Here is a 17,619-nt window from a genome sequence, read left to right on the forward strand (position 1 = left end):
TGGGGGGAATGGGTGGCTCGGGGGAAATCTAAAAATAAAAACTTATCCAAAGGAGCTGGCTGTGCCTTTCTCTTCCTGCGACTGGTTGGGGGCAGTTCAAAAGGCTCGTGGGGGCAAAATGGCCCTGGCAGGGGCACGGGTACCACAATTTGCAAAAGGTATGACCCCACCCCCCCGACACATAATAATAATAATAATAAAATTATTATTTTCAGGTAGGCAGCCGTGTTGGTCTGACGCAGTCGAAATAAAAATAAAAAGTTATCTGAAGAAGTGTGCATGCACACGAAAGCTTATACCAATGGCAAACTTAGTTGGTCCCTAAGGTGCTACTGGACAATTATTTATTTTTTATTAATAATAATTTATTATTCATTACCCCGCCCATCTGGCTGGGTTTCCCCAGCTACTCTGGGCAGCTCCCAACCGAGTATTAAAAACACAATACAGCATTAATCATTAAAAACTTCCCAAAAGAGGTTTGCCTTCAGATGTCTTCTAAAAGTCAGATAGTTGTTTATTTCCTTGACATCTGATGGGAGGGCTTTCCACAGGGCGGGCGCCACCACCGAGAAGGCCCTCTGCCTGGTTCCCTGTAACTTGGCTTCACGCAATGAGGGAACCGCCAGAAGGCCCTCGGCGCTGGACCTCAGTGTCCAGGATGGACGATGGGGGTGGAGACGCTCCTTCAGGTATACAGGACCGAGGCCGTTTAGGGCTTGAAAGGTCAGCACCAACACTTTGAATTGTGCTCGGAAACGTCCTGGGAGCCAGTGTAGGTCTTTCAGGACCGGTGTTATATGGTCTCTGTGGCCGCCCCCAGTCCGCAATCTAGCTGCCGCATTCTGGATTAGTTGTAGTTTTCGGGTCACCTCAGAGGGAGCCCCACAAAGAGCGCATGGCAGTAGTCCAAGCGAGAGAGAACCAGAGCATGCACCACCAGGGTCGCCCCTACGTGCAGACTGGGTGGCGCAGGGCACCACGGTGCCGGCCCGCCAGGAGGGCGCCGCGAGCTGCGCCCACCCGCTGGCTGGCCGGCCCGCCGTGCACCAGCGCCTGTGGCAGCCGCGCTGTGCGCAGCACCCACCTGCCCACCACGCTGGGAAACGGGGCAGGAGGGCGCTGGAAGGATCCAGAGGGTTTCAGCCCCATGGAGAGTTGGGCTTCACCACCTGCAGAGAACCAAGCAGGGCGACTTGCCTTTCCTGTGGTCCTTTTGGGCGGCAAAAGGGTCAGAGAAGCTCCGGGAACCTCAAAGCAGCTGGAGGATTTCCTTTATCTTGCACTATATCCCCCCTTTCCACCCCCCCCTCCAAGGGGCTCAGGGTGGTGCTTGTGGTCCTCCTCCTTTCCTCCTCTAATCTGCACAACAACCCTGTGAGGCAGGCAAGGCTGAGAGGCTTCATGGGAGGCAGTGGGGTGCAGTGGTCAGAGCATGGGTAGGCAAACTAAGGCCCCGGGGGCCGGATGCGGCCCCGTCGCCTTCCAAGTCCGGCAATCAGCGTGCTTTTACATGAGTAGAGTGTGTCCTTTTCTTTAAAATGCATCTCTGGGTTATTTGTGGGGCATAGGAATTCGTTCATATTTTTTTTCAAAATATAGTCCGGCCCCCCACAAGGTCTGAGGGACAGGGGACTGGCCCCTGCCGAAAAGGTTTGCTGACCCCTGGGGCAGAGGGGAGACCTGGGTTCAAATCCCCAGCAGCCACAAGGGGGCCCCTAAACTAGAGCTTGTTTCGCTTCTGCGTCAATCCGGCGCCCCATTGCAATGCAGATGCCGCCCCCCCTTTTGCTGCATTCCTGCCCCATCGCACCCTGCCTGCCCGCCCAGCGGAGGCGCATGCGCGGGATGCCCACCTCTCGCCGGGCGCCACGGCACCCTTCGCCACCACTTCCGGGGTGCGCGCGGGGAACGAAGCCCGAGCAGCGCCTGGTGGAAGGCGGGGAACCGGCAGGGACTACAGCTCCCAGAGTGCACCGGGGTCCGACTCCGGGCGCCGCGGGGCCTGCTGGGAAAGGTAGTCCTGGCCGCGTCGGGGAGCCGCGTGGAGTCCAGCAGGAGGAAGGGTGAGCCAGGAGACAGCCTTGCTGCCCCGGCGGCGCTTGGGGGGAGGGAGGGAGGGAGGGGGACCCTGGGCAGCAGGTTCCTGCCCGTCGGGGGCCGGGGGAGTCCCCGGGCGGCCCCCGATCTCCTAAGCGACTCGTCTCTCCCCCCCCCTCCCGCCCCGTCGGGGCTGCAGGTGCGGCGGCGGCGCGGAGGATGGCCCGCGAGCGGCGGCGACCAGGACCCGAGGCGGGGCGGCGCTCGGCGGAGAAGGGGCCCCCTCGGGCGGCGGCGGCGGCGGCGGCCGGGGCGAGGAGGCTGCGAGGCGGCGGCGGTGGACCCCCGGGGCAGCCTCGGGCTGCTCGATCGCGGCTGGTGGCGCTGCTGGCGCTGGGCTCGCTGGCGCTGGGCTTGGCGGCCGTGGGCTACGGCGTCGGGGCGCGGCGCTGGCGGGCGGCCCGCGTGCTCACCCTGCACCCGGCCCCCCGCATCCTGGACGCCAACAGCAGCGGCCCCGCGGCCGAACCCCGCCGCTTCTGGGGCTCCTACCGGCCGCAGGTCTACTTCGGCATGAAGGCGCGCAGCCCCCGATCGCCCGTCGCAGGTGAGAGGGAGGGGAGGAAGCGCCGCTGGCAGCGGGTCGGGCTGGATGACCCCGGGGGGGCCCCGTCCAGCTAGCTCTGTGCTTGGGATGCCAAGAGGGCAGGCCGGCCGGGGGAGGGCCTTGCCGATGGACCCGGCGCCACCGGCACCCTTGGCCGTCCAGGTCCACGTGGCAGGTGGCACAAGGCTTTGGCAGCCCGGCGCTTGGAAGTCTGGAGTCTTTGGGGTGCTGCTGTTGGCATCCCTTTGTCTCAAGAGAGCAGCCTTGGGGTCAAGTCAGATTGGGACAGGTGTCAGAGCGTGCAGAGAAAGGGGCGCTTTCAGCCCACTTCCAGCGCAAAACAGACCCCAGGTGGAAAGACCCCCCCACTGCCCCCCCCTAGCAAAGGAGAGAGCACTCAGGATGCTACTCCTGAGGAGCTGGTGTGTGTCACATGCTGCTGGGACCGGGGAGGAGGTTCTTTGTCCCAACAGCTGTTCCTTGGCAGCTGTTTTGGAATATGTGGCCCACTAGTTCTGGTGTTGGCATAAGGGTTCCTTCCAACCCTCTCCAAAAATCTGGGTGTCTTCAGTGCTCCTAGAGCAGGCATGTCCAACAGGTAGATTGTGATCTACCGGTAGATCACTGGACGCCTGCGGTAGATCACTGGCTCCCCCCAAAGAAGCTGAACAACTATGGCTCCCTTTAAAAAAGCTCAACATTTTACGTCCTCCCTGAAAAAACTCAACAACTTTGACCCAACACCCCCCCCCCAAATGGGCCTTCCTTCTTCCTAAAAAAAAGACCAACAACTTTGACCTGAACCCCCCCAAAAGGGGTTAGATCATTGCCAGTTTTTAACTCTGTGATTAGATCGCAGTCTCTTGGGAGTTGGCCACCCCTGTCCTAGAGGAAAGAAGGGAGCCAGTGTGTTCTGCAAGTCCGGAACAGATTGGGCTTGCAAGGCTGCCGTCCAGGCCTCTGTCCTCGTGGAGCGTGGCCAAGAGATGAGGAGGCAACGGGGTCTGTGCCTTTGCTGTCCCTGACAGAGTGGGTCTTGCCCACCCTCTCTGCATTGCAGCAGGGGGTTGGACTAGATGACTCTGGAGGGCCCTCCCGACTCTGCCATTCTGTGGCTCTTCCTGCTCTGCCTTCCCCGCAGGCCTCATGTGGATGCACCAGCTGGAGGGGGACGTCCGGCTGCGTCACACCTGTGAGCAGAGTGACGGCCTCCCGCGCTACGGCTGGCTGCTTCACGACGGCGTCAATTTTGGGGTGCAGGAGATCCAGGACGTTGGCCTCAGCCTGCAGACGGAGTTTGTGAAGCGGCCTGGGGGTCAGCACGGGGGAGACTGGAGCTGGAGGGTCACGGTGCGGCCCGAGGTGAGTGGGGAGGAGCCAGCGGGAGAGACGGGCACCTCTTAAGGAATGCACCCGTAGCCCTTCGTGGAGCTGGAGGGGAGGTGCAGGGGGGCTCCTGCTTAGCTGTTACCAGACCCAGGCATGCTTGCACCCAAAAAGAGCCTGCAGGATCAGGCCAGGGGCCCATCTGAACCGTTGGCTGTGGGAAACTCGCAAGCAGGATCTGAGCCAAAGAGCCAAGCTTTGCTGCCTCCGAGCATGGAGGCAGAATGCAGCCGTTGTGGCTCGTAGCCACTGCTCGCTCCCTGCTCCGTGGCTTGGGCTCCTTCTCAGGCCTTCAGGTGGCAGCCCTGGGACCCGCTTGCCAGCAGACCGCAGCCGGGTGGGCTGCACAGCGTAACTTCATTTTCAGCACAAGGAAGCCTCTGGTTTCCTTGCCTTGTTCGTTCCAAAACACGCACAGCCCTTGAGGACATCAAGATAACACCCCCCCCATAGTTCTCCTCCTTCTGCTTCTTATCTTTCCCCGTGACCTCGAGACGGCAGCAGAGGCCCCAAACTCTGTCCGAGGGGTGGAAGGGAACCAAGTTTCTCCAAGGCTTAGAATGCATGGGGCTAACCGCCCCCCCCCACTGCCCCAAGATGCTCAGCCAGGATGCAAAGGCCTGCTTCAAATCAGGTTTCCGAGGCTTCGACCCACAAGTCTCACCCAGAGCAGGGCTCTCAAAGACTTAGAAGCAGATAGGCAGCCAGGCAAACAGAATCCTAGAATGGTAGAGCTGAAAGGGGTCCCAAAGGTCCTCTAGCCCAACCCCCCTGCAGTGCAGGGACCACAAATGAAGCATCCATGACAGAGCCACAGAGAGTAGTCTTACGGCTTCCTGACGCTGCTTTCTTGTCCTCAGAGAACTGGGCCCCCGGCTCCCTTCATCTCTCTGCTCTTCTACATGGCGACGGATGGGCAGGGGTCTTTGCAGCCTGTGGTAGAGCAGAAGACGGGCCGCTTGGCATCCCTGACAGGCACAACAGAGGAGCTGGGCCACTTCACCATCACCTTCCAGCAGCCCACCAATGAGGCTGGCACAGCACCTCTCTACGCCAGGTACCCTGCAGGGCGGAAATGCCACCATTTTCAATCCTAGGGGGCGGGTGTGGGGATGTGATTGTGTCTCCCTTAAGTAAGAACCTAAGCCGAGACGGATGGATCAGGCCCATGGCCCAGCATCCTGCTCTCAAGAGTTGCCAGCCAGATACCCATTACAGGAAACACACAGGCAGGATCCGAGCACGAGGGCAACTCTCCCCTCCTGCGGTTTCCAGCAGCTGGCATTCGGAAGCATTGAGAGGTCCCGAGGGTGGCAACACAAGGACGGGGCCTTCTCTGCACTGGCTCCCCTTTTGTGGGATGCTCTTTCCAGGGAGGCTCACCTGGGGCTTTGACTATACATCTGTAGTGCCAGGCTAAACGTTCCTCTTCAACCAGACCTTGGGCTGATTTATATACCACCCTTCAGGAAAAGATCTCGGGGCGGTTCATAAGATATTGGGTACGGGTATTGTATCCATTCCGGTTGGCCAATTTAACTTGCATACCGTTCAGTCATGATGGTACCAATTTATGATCAATGCAGTTCTAAAATTAATCTTAAAATATTAAAATTAATGAATCCTATTCTACGGCTTTTAAACTCTATATGTGGGAAGGCGGGTTATGTTTAGTTTTGCTTTAATTACCGCATTTTCCCGTGTATAAGACTAGGTTTTTTTCCCTTTTAAAAAATGTCAAAAATTAGGGGGCGTCTCATACATGGGGGTGTCTTATAGACAGAAAAATACGGTATATATTTTGTGCTACTATCCCATTTTTATCTTAGAATAGAATAGAATAAAAACTTTATTGTCATTGTCCCCTTGCGGGAACAAGAAAATTTCTCGCTTGCTGTATCAACTCAGATAAGACACTCCACATGAATTAAAATACTAATAAGTGCAATACAATACAGAACAATAAACAAATAAATAAAATGACTTCAAAGTCCAGAATTTCCATTTAAGGCCAAAATTGCTCTTATCTTGTGAACCGCCCTGAGATCTGTGGGTGAAGGGACACTATATAAACGAAATAGATAGATAGATAGATAGATAGATAGATAGATAGATAGATAGATAGATAGATAAGATGATAGCCGCCTCTTCCCGTGGAGGAAGAGCAGTAGTCCTTGGCGGTGATTCTTGCTCCCTTTCTCCCTCTCCAGTTACAACTACCTGCAGGCACAGGCCGAAGGGCTGGACCGCCTGAGCGACGTGGTGAAAGCCAGCCTGACCCCTCGCTTCACCTTTGCCCCGCCAGGAGCCCCCAAGCGCCGCTACTTTGGGGTGGAAGCCTACCACCCCCCGGCCGGGGAGAGGGGGCTGCTGCCTCACAGCCAGCTGTTGGTGCACCAGGTGACGGTGTCGCTGCCTTGCCGCCTGGAGGTGCTCTTTGAATCGGGCAGCGTGGGCGGCCGTGCCGGGCGGCTGGCGGGCGAGGCTCTGTCGCAGGAGCTGGGCCGCCACACGGCAGCCTTTGAGCGGCGCTTCGAGGAGGCCTTTGGCCTGGCCCGCAAGGGCTTCTCGTCGCCGGAGCAGAGCTTTGCCCGAGCCGCCCTCAGCAACATGCTGGGTGGGATGGGTTACTTCCACGGGCGCTCGCTGGTGCAGTCGCCCCATGCCGAGCTCCCCCAGCCCTACCCGGAGGCGCCGCTCTTCACAGCCGTGCCCTCGCGCTCCTTCTTCCCGCGGGGCTTCCTGTGGGACGAGGGCTTCCACCAGCTGCTGCTGGCCCGCTGGGACGCGGCCCTCAGCCGAGACGTGCTGGCGCACTGGCTGGACCTCATGAACGCCGAAGGCTGGATCCCACGGGAGCAGATCCTGGGCGCCGAGGCCCGTGCCAAGGTGCCCGCCGAGTTCGTTGTGCAGCACAGCAGTGCCGGAAACCCCCCGACGCTCTTCCTGGCGCTGCGGCAGCTGCTGGCCCAGGAAGCTCTGGGGACGGACTACCTGCGGCGCCTCTACCCGCGGCTGCAGAGCTGGTACGATTGGTACAACAGCACGCAGGCCGGGCCGCTGCCCTTCACCTTCCGCTGGCGCGGCCGCGACCGGGACACCCAGGCGTTCCTGAACCCCAAGACGCTCACCTCCGGCCTGGACGACTACCCGAGGGCCTCGCACCCCTCGGAGGACGAGCGGCACCTGGACCTGCGCTGCTGGATGGCCGTGGCCTCGGGCGTCATGGCGGAGGTGGCCATGCGTCTCGGGGAGCCGGCTGAGGAGTACCGTCACATGGCGGAGGTGCTGTCGGACGGGCAGCTGCTCGACCGGCACCACTGGGCCGAGGCCCTAGGCACCTTTGCCGACTACGGCAACCACACGCAGGCGGCGGCCCTGGAGCGCGAGAAGCTGCGCCCCCCTCCTCCGGGGCAGCCCCTGCCCACGCCGCGCCTGTTGCGGGTGGTGCGGAAGCCGCCCCGGCTGCAGTTTGTGGGGGGCGCTTTTGGCTACGTGAGCCTGTTCCCGCTGCTCCTGCAGCTGCTGCGCCCCGACTCACCGCGCCTGGGCAGCCTGCTGACCGACCTGCGCAGCGAGAGGAAGCTCTGGACGCCCTTTGGGCTGCGCTCTCTGTCGCGCTCCAGCCCCTTCTACCTCAAGCACAACACGGAGCACGACCCCCCGTACTGGAGGGGCCCGGTGTGGCTCAACATCAACTTCCTGGCCGTGCGGGCTCTGCAGCACTACGGCCGGCTGGAGGGGCCCTTCCGGGAGCAGGCGGCCGCCCTGTACCGGGAGCTGCGGGCCAACGTCGTGGGCAACGTCTACCGGCAGTACCTGGAGAGCGGCTACGTCTGGGAGCAGTATCACGACGGCACAGGCAAGGGCCAAGGGTGCTACCCCTTCACGGGCTGGTCGGCCCTGGTGGTGCTCATGATGGCCGAGGAGTACTGAGCTTCTGAAAGTGCCTGTGCCACGCTCTTGGTGGGCGCGGTGCCCGCCTCCTCCCCTCAGGTGTTTTGAATCCTGGGCAGCTGGCCGCAGCTGCTCTCCCTACACCTCCCTCCAGGATCGGACTTCTGATTTTCTAGCGAAATAAAGCTGTGAAGCTGGATGTGCCAGTGGCCTCTTGCGGGAAAGGAGCTGGGCTGTGGGAAGGTGCCTCCATGGTCTGCTTTGGCATTCCCTTGGGCTGCCACCTCTGGAGTTTGGAGCGGGGAGGGGAGATAGATGCCTTGGAGTCAGAAGCAAAGGCAACAGGAAGGGGGTTTGTGCGCTCAGAGTGGCTCACCCAGGGGCTGCTGGTGAATCTGCACTTGGGATTTTATTTATTGTTAATTTGCAAAATTTATATGCCACTTTGTTGTTTTTTTGGGGGGGGGGAACCTCAAAGCCTTTTAATGTTTTTAGCTCCTGGGAGGGAGGATTTTGACTGGGCCCGTTGCTTACGATTTGGGGAGTGCAGCTACCCAAAGGCAAACGTGCTGCAAGTTAACAACTTTTTGAAGCCTTGGGGATTAACGAGTTTATGGTGCTACTAGTGTAATTCAGCCCGTTGAGTAAACGGGCGCAGCGCTTCTCCAAACCCCAGGATGTCTCCTTCCTGTCAGCGGCAGGGGGACAGGAACGAAGGAGGAGAAAGCAGCCCTTTCTCCTCCTTCCTTCCTCTCCCCCAGCCGCCGACAGGAAGGAGACATCCTGGGGTTCGGAGAAGCGCTTGCGCAGCGCTTCTCCGAACCCCGGGACCTGTCCTTGCTGGATGGACGCACACACACACACTCTCTCTCTCCCCCCCCCCGCCACCAACGCTCAGTCCGGCTGGGAGCAGCGGTTGGCGGCCGCAGGGAAACGGTAGGTTGGGGGGGGGTGGGGAGAGCGCGTGCATGTGTGCATGCAGTCTCTGCATCCAATCCCTGTGTCCGTGGGGCACATGCGCAGTAGCACGGACACAGGGAATCTGGACGCAGAGACACTTGCACTTTATTATATAGGATAAGGTGATGTGAACTGGGACCAGCTGCTTAAGGGCCACAGCGTGTTTCTCCACACTCAGAGAATAAGAGAGTTGTAAGGGGGTCCCGAGGATTATCTAGCCCAACCCCTCTGCAATGCAGGAAGAGCCAGCTGTCCCAAGTGGGGATCGAACCTAGGCATGCAGGTATATGGAGCCACATGGGCCACCAGCCTCACCTGAATTCCATCCAAGTGCCAACATTTAGGTGGGCAAAATGGCACCTTCTGCCCACAGGAGGGAGGGAACACCCCCCCCCCCCAGCCTCCAAATTCAACCCCAGGGGACAGAGTGAGCTGAGCGCCACAGGATCTTGCCTCATTGGTTGCTGGGAGATATGGAAAACTCCAGAGGCAGAAATCCACCCCCCCCCCATTCATCTGCTACCAGAGTTTTTTCCGCGAAGCTGCCCAGAGCTTGAACACCCTGCCTCCAAGGAGGCTGCTCTGCCCCTGGACCACAACATCTCTCGCCAGGCCATCGCAAGGCACCCAAAATACTTCACGGCTTCACCATGCCATCACCTTTCCTGGGCTGCAGGCCACTTCAGCAGCGACAGCTAGAGGGGAGGGGAGGGCTCTTGTGCTTGGATCCTGCTTGCTGCTTTCCCCCAGGTTGGCTACTGTGAGAACAGGAAGCTGGTCTAGAGGGGCCGTGGCACCGATTGAGCAAGGCTCCTCCTGTCTCCTCACAGAAAGGGCTGCCCTCCGTTAGCAGCTGCGTGGAAATCTTCATTGCGACTTGCAAGAAAACTGTTTTGGCACAGGGGGCTACAGCCGGCCATTCCCCCTCCCGGCCAGATTCCCAGAGTCCCCCCCACCCCCAGGACCCAAGTGTGGCCCCGCTGCATGTGTAGACTTGGGGTTAAGGCAGATTCCTCAGCTCTTGAACCTCTGGTTTTCAAGTCCGCAGCTTGCATATGAGGTGGGTCTCCCTGTCTGGCCACATGGATTTGTGGACAAAATGGCATCCTGAAGGTTTGCCCCATCTCCATTGCAATCCCCCCCCAATGAGTGGCCCCTGCCATAGTTAGGACGCAATACACCAATGCAGCCCACCATTCATTTGACTGTCTTCTGATTCTCGGGCCACATTTGCCTTGCCTCCTCATAGAGGCTGGCTCACTTGCTTCACTATGTAGCCGGGATATTGCATGACTTACTCCCTGTGCAACAAATCACGCGCAGGATTCCCACTGCTTCCCGGAACAAGTCACTTTACACACTTGTACTGCTCCCACTATTTATTTTATTTTATTGCAACCCACAAGTCCAGCTGCAAACTCTGCCCCCAAACACAAAAGATTTGGATTTTTTAAAATAAAAAAATCAGCTCCAGCTCAAAAGGAGTTTTGCAAGAGTAACAACCTGTAGATTCTCAGTCAAGTCACAGTCTCCAGGAATTCCTTAGCTGAAAGACGGGCTACACAAATGAATGAATGGTTTAAAAGTTTGGGATGGTGGGAGCTGGGGACCAGCAAAATATGGAGGGCAGCAGACAGAAGAAAACTACTTCATAGAAGCATAGAGTTGGAAGGGACCCTGATGATCATCTAGTCCAACCCCCTGCAAGGCAGGGATAGGCAGCTGTCCCATATAGGGATCGAACCTGCAACCTTGGCGTTAGCAGAACCATGCTCTAGCCAACTGAGCTACCCAGCCTTAAGGAGTTGTTGCAAGAGCTGTGTCTGGTGTTTGGAGCACACTAGTGTGATTACTACTGATGAAATGGAGGTATAAATAAGCTAAGAATGTGCGCTTCAGTGGGAGAATTCTAGTACAGTGCTACAGCTCGGGAGCAAGCAGCTAATTTTGCTTCCAAGACACGCTCAGATCTCAGCCAGGAGTGACAGGTCCAGTCCTGGGCACTGAAACTCAGACGGAGACACAGAGGAATGCTGCAAATCTTAAGGGGGCCGTGTTTAGATTAGACACAAAGGGGGGGGGGAGAGACAGACAGACCCTGTGGCATTTGTGCTGGCTGTTCTCATCCAAATAGGATGATGGCAGTTAAAAAAATGGGAGCCACTACGGCACTGCCCCTAAGAACAAAACCCCAATCGACTTCTCAAACGCCAGGGAGGTAAATTCAGAATGTGTGCCTTCATCGGAGACAGGGCATCTTTGCTGAGATGGGAGGATGGGCCACAATGAGCCAAGTCCCCCTTCCCTGCTGCAGTTGCGCATCTCCTGACCTATGGAGAGAGAAAGAAAACGGCTTCTCCCAGCCCCCGCTTGGAACCCTAAGAGGGGGCTGAACTTACAAGATGCAGCTGTCTCAGCCTGCAAGTTTCCCCAAAGGAGAGCTGCCATACCCAGCCCTGCAACACACCCTCCAAACAAGAGCCTCTGAGCCGGGGGTGTTCACATCTCTTTAATAAGAAGCACGCACTGCTGCCCCCCCCCCAGCCTCCACTCCCAAGGCTACCAGGCACTGGTATGGCAAGGACCCCACAAGCTGCTTCGAGCAGCCTGCCCAGGGAAGGCCAGCTCCCCACTCCCAGCCCAGCTTGGTTGGAGCGAGGAGCAGGGGTCGCGAGAACCGTTTCATCCAGGCAACCAGCAAACCCCAAACCCAGCGCAAATCCCGAGGGGGGAGGAAGGAAGGAAGGAGGCAGCCCCCCCCCCCGAGGAAGAGCCACACCTTGTCCCCAAAGGTTGCAGAGCGCAGCGGGAGACACGCACGCACGCACACACACAACTGCTACGGTCGTTGGGGTCTGGCAGGTAGTCCAGGCCCACCCCACCCCCCAAGAGACAGGACACTCACTGTACAAGTCCACAGAAGGCTCCTAAGGAAGCGCCCAACCCGAAGGTGGGAGGGGGAGCAGACCTTTGGTCACAAAGCTGGAAGAGAGCTGGGGGGGGGGCGCTTACTACGGATGGACTGGCTAGGCAGGGAAACAAGAAACAGAGCGTGAGATCTGGCTATGGGCAGAGGGCAGTGTTGGTGCTAAGGCGGTAATTCTCCACAGTGAAGTGCAGGGCGCAGGAGCCCTTCCTCCCCCCCTCCTGCTGCTGCCTGGCGCCAGGAGGGCAGGGGCAGCGGAGTCCCAGGGGTCAGGAAAGGGGAAGTCAGCCAAGCAGGGCAGGCCCTCTTCAGACAGGCAACGTAGGTGAGGAGGCGGCCAGTTCTTCGGGGTCCCCTTCCGCTTGCCCCGCACACAGACTCTGGGCCTCGCTGCCTGGGGGAGAGCAGGGGACCCCTTTGCCCAGCAGGTGGGCCGCCTCCTCCTCGCTGTCCTCGCCAGCCGCCTCGTCCTCGTCCTGCCCGCGCCCCACCTCGATCCCGGAGTCGCCCGTCAGCCGGCGGTGGCGGAAGTGCTCCCCCTCGTCCAGGGCGTCGGGCCCTTCGTCGCTGTCCGAGACTCGCCGGGAGTCGCCTTCGAAGAGCTCCACGCTGGAGGAGAAGAGGGCGTGCTTGGGGGGCGCGGGGCGGGGCGCCAGCTTGCCCGCCAGCTCCCAGCTGCCCCCCGTGCTGCTGCTGCATCCGCCGGCCCCTTCGGCATCCGCCTCGCCCTCGCTGGGGGTGCTGGCCTCCGTGGCCGACAGAGAGGTGCTGCTGGGGGACGTCAGGCAGCTGGACTCGCAAGAGCAGCTGGTATAGTTCTCCGAGCTGCCGGTCAGAGTCAGCGTGCTGGAGCCCAGGCGGCTGGTGGAGCCTCCCAGGATGGCACTGTAGGGGGGTGGCGGGGTGGTCGGGCGATGGGCCACCTCTTCGTAGGCAGGCAGCTTGAAGGAAGCCAGCATCCCTGCAGAAGGAGGGCAGAGAGACGGACTCAGCACCACCCAGGACCGCAGAAGCAGGCGGACTTCTGAGAGCTGGGCCAGCAGGAAGGGGTGGCAAAGTGGCAAAGCAAACTGCTCTGCATGCCACAGCGTCTGGGCTCGATCCCTGGCACCCCTGGATTGTAGAAGACCTGGAGAGGCCCTGCCAGCGAGCGAAGATTAGGGGTAGCTGGCTTGTAGGCCGCTGGATGTTGCTGGCCTCCAGCCCCCATCAGCCCCGGCCAGCACGGCCAATGGTCAGGGATGACGGGAGTTGTAGTTCAGGAAAAGTTCTGCAGTCTAGGGTGTGTGTGTGTGTGTGTGTGTGTGTGTGTGTGTGTGTGTGTGTGCCAAGTTCTGAAACTGACAAAAAACTTGCCACCTTCACATCAACGGAGGGGCACCAACATGGGGCTCAACTGCTGGCTCTGAAGGTTTCCCATAACGTTTCTCCTTAAAACAGCATCAGCTGGATATGATTTAAGCAAAAAAACACCCAGAACTAGATGTTCTGGCCCAGCTGACCCAATCTCCTCCAATCCCCTAGTCCACAAGCCTTAGCTCGCGGCTTTACATTTCTGAGGCCCGCCAGCCGCAACAGGACGGCAAAGGGCCAGCACCGGTTTCAAGATGGGGGCAGGTGAGGCTTTGGGCACCGTCAGTGGCCAATTACGGACACTGCTTTCTATCAAGACCTAATCCATCTTTGGAGATGGCAGAATTCTTTGCCATGTGTTTCCCTTGCAGCAAGGAAGTCTAGAGTTCACGCTTCCTCAAGCTTCTCTGGGAGTTTGAATGACAGCCTCCACAATTGGTTGATCCAGGTGGAGAAGCAGTCTTCTCGTATATTTTCCCTTTCCCACCCCACATGCCTCACAAAGTATTCTTACCCATCTTCTGTCATTTATTCTCTGCATTCAACTTGTACCTCATGCCCACCTCTGCCCCTCACAAATCGCTGCTAGTTCCTTTCACCCTTTGTCCTTTGATATTTGTTTTTTGCTCCTGTAACAACCTTCCTCTCTTATCCCTTTCCTGTCTATTCCCTATTTACCATTCTTAATATTTAGTATTGTTCCTGGTTATCCTTATACCCCCTTCCCCTCGGAAAGGGGGTCGTCCTTCCCCTGAACTGCCTTTAATCAGCAGGCAAAGGGGTGGCCCAGAGGCCTGCCAGCCGGTCCCAGATTCTCATTTGAGAAGCGGAGATCTCTGGGGTTCTTGGCTCAAGGTGCCCTCCATTTTTGCTCCCCTCCCTCCCTGCCAGCCTCGTGGCACTGCCTCACCTGCTGCCCACACAGGGGCTGGGTGAGGCAGAGCCCCAAGAGAAAAGGCACTCACTGAGATCCATCATGGACGGGGGATAGTTGCAGGCACCGTGGTAGGCAATGAGGTTGATCTCCCGCTGCCGCTGCTGCTGCTGAAGGCGCAGTTTGGCGCGGCGGTGCCTGTAGGCGCAGCAGCAGCTGAAGAGGATCAGGACGGTCCACAGGAGCCAGAACCCTGCCGGGGGGGAGAGGAAGATCAGCTAGGGAGGAAACAGGCTCGCTCTGGCACTCCTCTCCTAGGTAGTTGGGGGAGACAGCTGCTGCTGCTGCTGCCTGTCAGTGTAGACAATATTGACCAAGATGGACCAAGGCTCTCTCTCTCAGGAGAAGGCAGCCCGTTCATAATCACGGGGACTGGAATCCTGCTTTATTTGAAGGTTAAGAGCAACAGGTGCCAGTCAGCGTAGACAACATAGAAAGCTGTTGATTTGCCAATTCCTGTTTCCTTTCTGCCTCCTTTTCTCTGTGCGTGTTTATTTAAAAGAAAGACGGTAAGCCTGTGGGGGGAGGGCCTGCCTGCCTTGTTCTGATTGTACGTAGGCGCCTTGGGGAGCTTGTTTGCCTGAAGAGCTCCTTGGGGAGGCCGACAGGGATGTCAAGGCATATGCGCTAAAGAAATAATACGCAAGCCAAAGTGAGCTGCAAGGGGCAATGGGTCTAACTTGGAAGGTGGCACTTTCCAAGGTTTCTGTTCAATACAGCCTTTTCTATGGAATCACGAGGACTAGAATTTGCTTTAAGGAGAACCACAGTTCAGTGGCTGAGCATCTGGTCTTCCAAGCAAGAGGGCCCATGCTCCATCCTCAACGTCGGACCGGGACAGCCTCCCTGCCTGAAATCTTGGGAGTTGCTGCTGCCAGTCAGTGTTGGATTTCCTGAGCTAGATGGGTCAATGGATCCGACTCAACCTAAGGCAGCTTCCTCCTCCCCTCCTTCCATGCTACTCACACCAGAGCTCATAGTAGTAGATACAGCAGCCCGTCTCCCCGCAGCAGTGACCCGTCTCGCACACGTACGGCTGGTCGTTCACCCCGGGGCAGAACTCGCGTGCCTGGACCAGAGAGAAGGCGGCGACCAAGCAGCGAAAGGTTCAGGAAAAGGGCACCGAAAACGCCCAAGGGGAGAAAAGGCAAGAGGTGACATGAGAGAACTGTATAAAATGATGCATGGAAAAAGGCAGAGAGAGAAAAATATTTATCCCTGTCTCATCGTTATCATCAGCAGCATCAGCATCATAATTTATTATTTATCCCCAGCCACTCTGGGCAGCCTCCAACCGAATATTAAAAACTCCTTCCAGTAGCACCTTAGAGACCAACTAAGTTTGTCATTGGTATGAGCTTTCGTGTGCATGCACACTTCTTCAGATACCCGAAGAAGGTATTATGCACACAAAAGCTCATAGCAATAGCAAACTTAGTTGGTCTCTAAGGTGCTACTAGAAGGATTTATTTATTTTTTTGGACTACGGCAGAACAACCTGGCTACCTACCTTTAATTAAAAGCACAATACAGCATTAAACATTAAAAACTTCCCTAAACAGGGCTGCCTTCAGATGTCTTTTAAAAATCAGATAGTTGTTTATTTCCTTGACATCTGGTGGGAAGGCATTCCACAGGGCAGGCACCACCACCGAGAAGGCCCTCTGCCCGGTTCCCTGTAACTTCACTTCTCGCAGGGAGGGAACCACCAGAAGGTCCTCGGAGCTGGACCTCAGAGTCCAGGCTGAACGATGGGGGTGGAGACGCTCTTTCAGGTATACTGGGCCGAGGCCGTTTAGGGCTTTCCAGGTCAGCACCAACACTTTGAATTGTGCTCGGAAACGTACTGGGAGCCAGTGTAGGTCTCTCAGGACCGGTGTTATATGGTCTCGGCAGCCACTCCCAGTCCCCAGTCTACCTGCCGCATTCTGGATTAATTGTAGTTAACACTAGAATACGTTTCTGGGCTTGTTTTAACCTGTAATGCCTTAAATGGCTCAAGACCGCCATACCCCACGGACTGCCAATCCCCACCTGAACTGACCTGCACACATCATCTGAGGTCCTTCTTTGTGTGCCTCCTCCGTGAGAGGCCCAGAGGGTTGCAACACAAGAATGGGCCTTTTCTGCGGTGGCTCCCCGCTTGTGGAATGCTCTCCCTAGGGAAGCCTGCCTGGTGCCTTCATTACATATCTTTAGGCCCCAGTCGAAAACATTCCTTTTCTCCCAGACCTTTGGCTATCATCTAAACAAAGTAACAGGTATGTAGCTGTGTTGGTCTGAGTCAAAGCAAAATAAAAAATTCCTTCAGTAGCACCTTAAAGACCAACTAAGTTTTTATTTTGGTATGAGCTTTCGTGTGCATGCACACTTCTTCAGATACAAAGAGTATGGTCTTTTAAAAGGTGCACGCGCGCGGGGGGGGTGTTATTGGTTTTTGTTTGTTACTATAGTATGTATTTTTTGTGCTTTTATATTGTAAACAGCCCTGTGATCTTCAGATGAAGGGTGGCATAGACATTTAAATAAATAAATAAATAAATAACGGTAATGATAATGGAACTCCAATTGACATCCTATGAAGCTGTTTCCACACCCACACACACACACAAATTGCATGCTGCCCTTTATCTGTCAATTCAGTCCTTGTTCATGCACCACATAGTCTATGAAACTCGCTGCCACAGGAGGCAGCAACAGCCATTGACCTGGCTTCAAATGGAGGCTGGGCAAATTTGCTCCGCGACCCACAGCTGGAGGGAGCCAGGCTTCTACATCCCAGGACATATTCTGCACCGGGGCATCTGCTGCTGCTTGACAGAGAGGGCTCCCTTTTTCATATTGTGTTTTTTTTAAATCGATGTCATTTTAAATTGCTATTGATATCAATGCTGTGTTTTTAGTTTTAGATTTTATGGTTGATGTGGAAATTGGTTTCCCATTTGGTTGTGCACCTTCTGATGCGCTCTACTTATTGCTTATGACTTTTGTGATGTTGGCCATGGTGTAAATCTCGTCCTGTCGTGAGCCGCCTTGAGCGTGGCTTTAAGAATGGAAAGGCGGCATACAAATAAAACGATGATGATGATGATGAAGCTGCTGATCTGTTTGGCCGCCCTTGGGAAGAGGCTGCTCTGCTCGATGCCCCACGCGCCCCGCCTGCAGATCCCTTCCGGTCTTCCGGTGGAGCCTCCAGGGCCAGAGGCAGTCTATCTCGCGCTCCCCGCGGCTCCCTACCTGCCGCTCCCGGCCGAGCAAGGCGGCCCAGCCGGCCTGCGCTTCTTTCCCGGGCGGAGGCCTCCTCCGCTCCATGGCGCCGCCGCCGCCTACAGGCTTCGCGGGCGCCCAGACGCTGCCGCCGCCGCCGCCTCGGCCTCCTGGGGCCCGGCCGCTGCTGCTGCTGCTGCCGCCGCCTCCGCCCGCTGCCTCGCGGCGCCTCCGGCCCTCATTGCCGCCGCCGCCGCGGCCGCCTCGGGCTCCGGCTCCGCCGCCTCAGCCCAGGCAGCCGCCATCACT

The 17,619-nt window shown here is 57.4% G+C and overlaps 2 protein-coding genes across 2 annotated transcripts; one reads left to right on the plus strand and one right to left on the minus strand.

Annotated features, from left to right (window-relative positions):
- The first annotated feature begins 2,671 nt into the window (after positions 1 to 2,671).
- MOGS (mannosyl-oligosaccharide glucosidase) lies at positions 2,672 to 8,598 on the plus strand. Its single transcript, XM_035134535.2, has 3 exons — positions 2,672 to 4,009; positions 4,894 to 5,090; positions 6,244 to 8,598. The coding sequence occupies exons 1-3, from the start codon at positions 3,794 to 3,796 to the stop codon at positions 7,967 to 7,969; spliced, it is 2,139 nt and encodes a 712-aa protein (XP_034990426.2). The 5' UTR covers positions 2,672 to 3,793; the 3' UTR covers positions 7,970 to 8,598.
- Positions 8,599 to 9,273: 675 nt separating this feature from the next.
- WBP1 (WW domain binding protein 1) lies at positions 9,274 to 17,619 on the minus strand. The gene is made up of 4 exons (XM_035136772.2): positions 17,341 to 17,619; positions 15,070 to 15,172; positions 14,135 to 14,296; positions 9,274 to 12,777 (listed from the first exon to the last, which is right to left on the minus strand). The coding sequence occupies exons 1-4, from the start codon at positions 17,413 to 17,415 to the stop codon at positions 12,125 to 12,127; spliced, it is 993 nt and encodes a 330-aa protein (XP_034992663.2). The 5' UTR covers positions 17,416 to 17,619; the 3' UTR covers positions 9,274 to 12,124.

This window comes from Zootoca vivipara, chromosome 9 (genome assembly GCF_963506605.1).
Source record: "Zootoca vivipara chromosome 9, rZooViv1.1, whole genome shotgun sequence".
Lineage (NCBI taxonomy): Eukaryota > Metazoa > Chordata > Lepidosauria > Squamata > Lacertidae > Zootoca > Zootoca vivipara.

Excerpts from the sequence above, each read along its gene's own strand:
- MOGS (XM_035134535.2), top strand. The coding sequence starts at position 3,794 with ATGTGGATGCACCAGCTGGAGGGGGACGTCCGGCTGCGTCACACCTGT. Across the intron at positions 4,010-4,893 it reads GGGTCACGGTGCGGCCCGAG|AGAACTGGGCCCCCGGCTCC; the intron begins GTGAGTGGGGAG and ends TCTTGTCCTCAG. Across the intron at positions 5,091-6,243 it reads ACAGCACCTCTCTACGCCAG|TTACAACTACCTGCAGGCAC; the intron begins GTACCCTGCAGG and ends CTCCCTCTCCAG.
- WBP1 (XM_035136772.2), bottom strand. The coding sequence starts at position 17,415 with ATGGAGCGGAGGAGGCCTCCGCCCGGGAAAGAAGCGCAGGCCGGCTGG. Across the intron at positions 15,173-17,340 it reads TGCTCGGCCGGGAGCGGCAG|GCACGCGAGTTCTGCCCCGG; the intron begins GTAGGGAGCCGC and ends TCTCTGGTCCAG. Across the intron at positions 14,297-15,069 it reads CTACTACTATGAGCTCTGGT|GGTTCTGGCTCCTGTGGACC; the intron begins GTGAGTAGCATG and ends CCCCCCCGGCAG.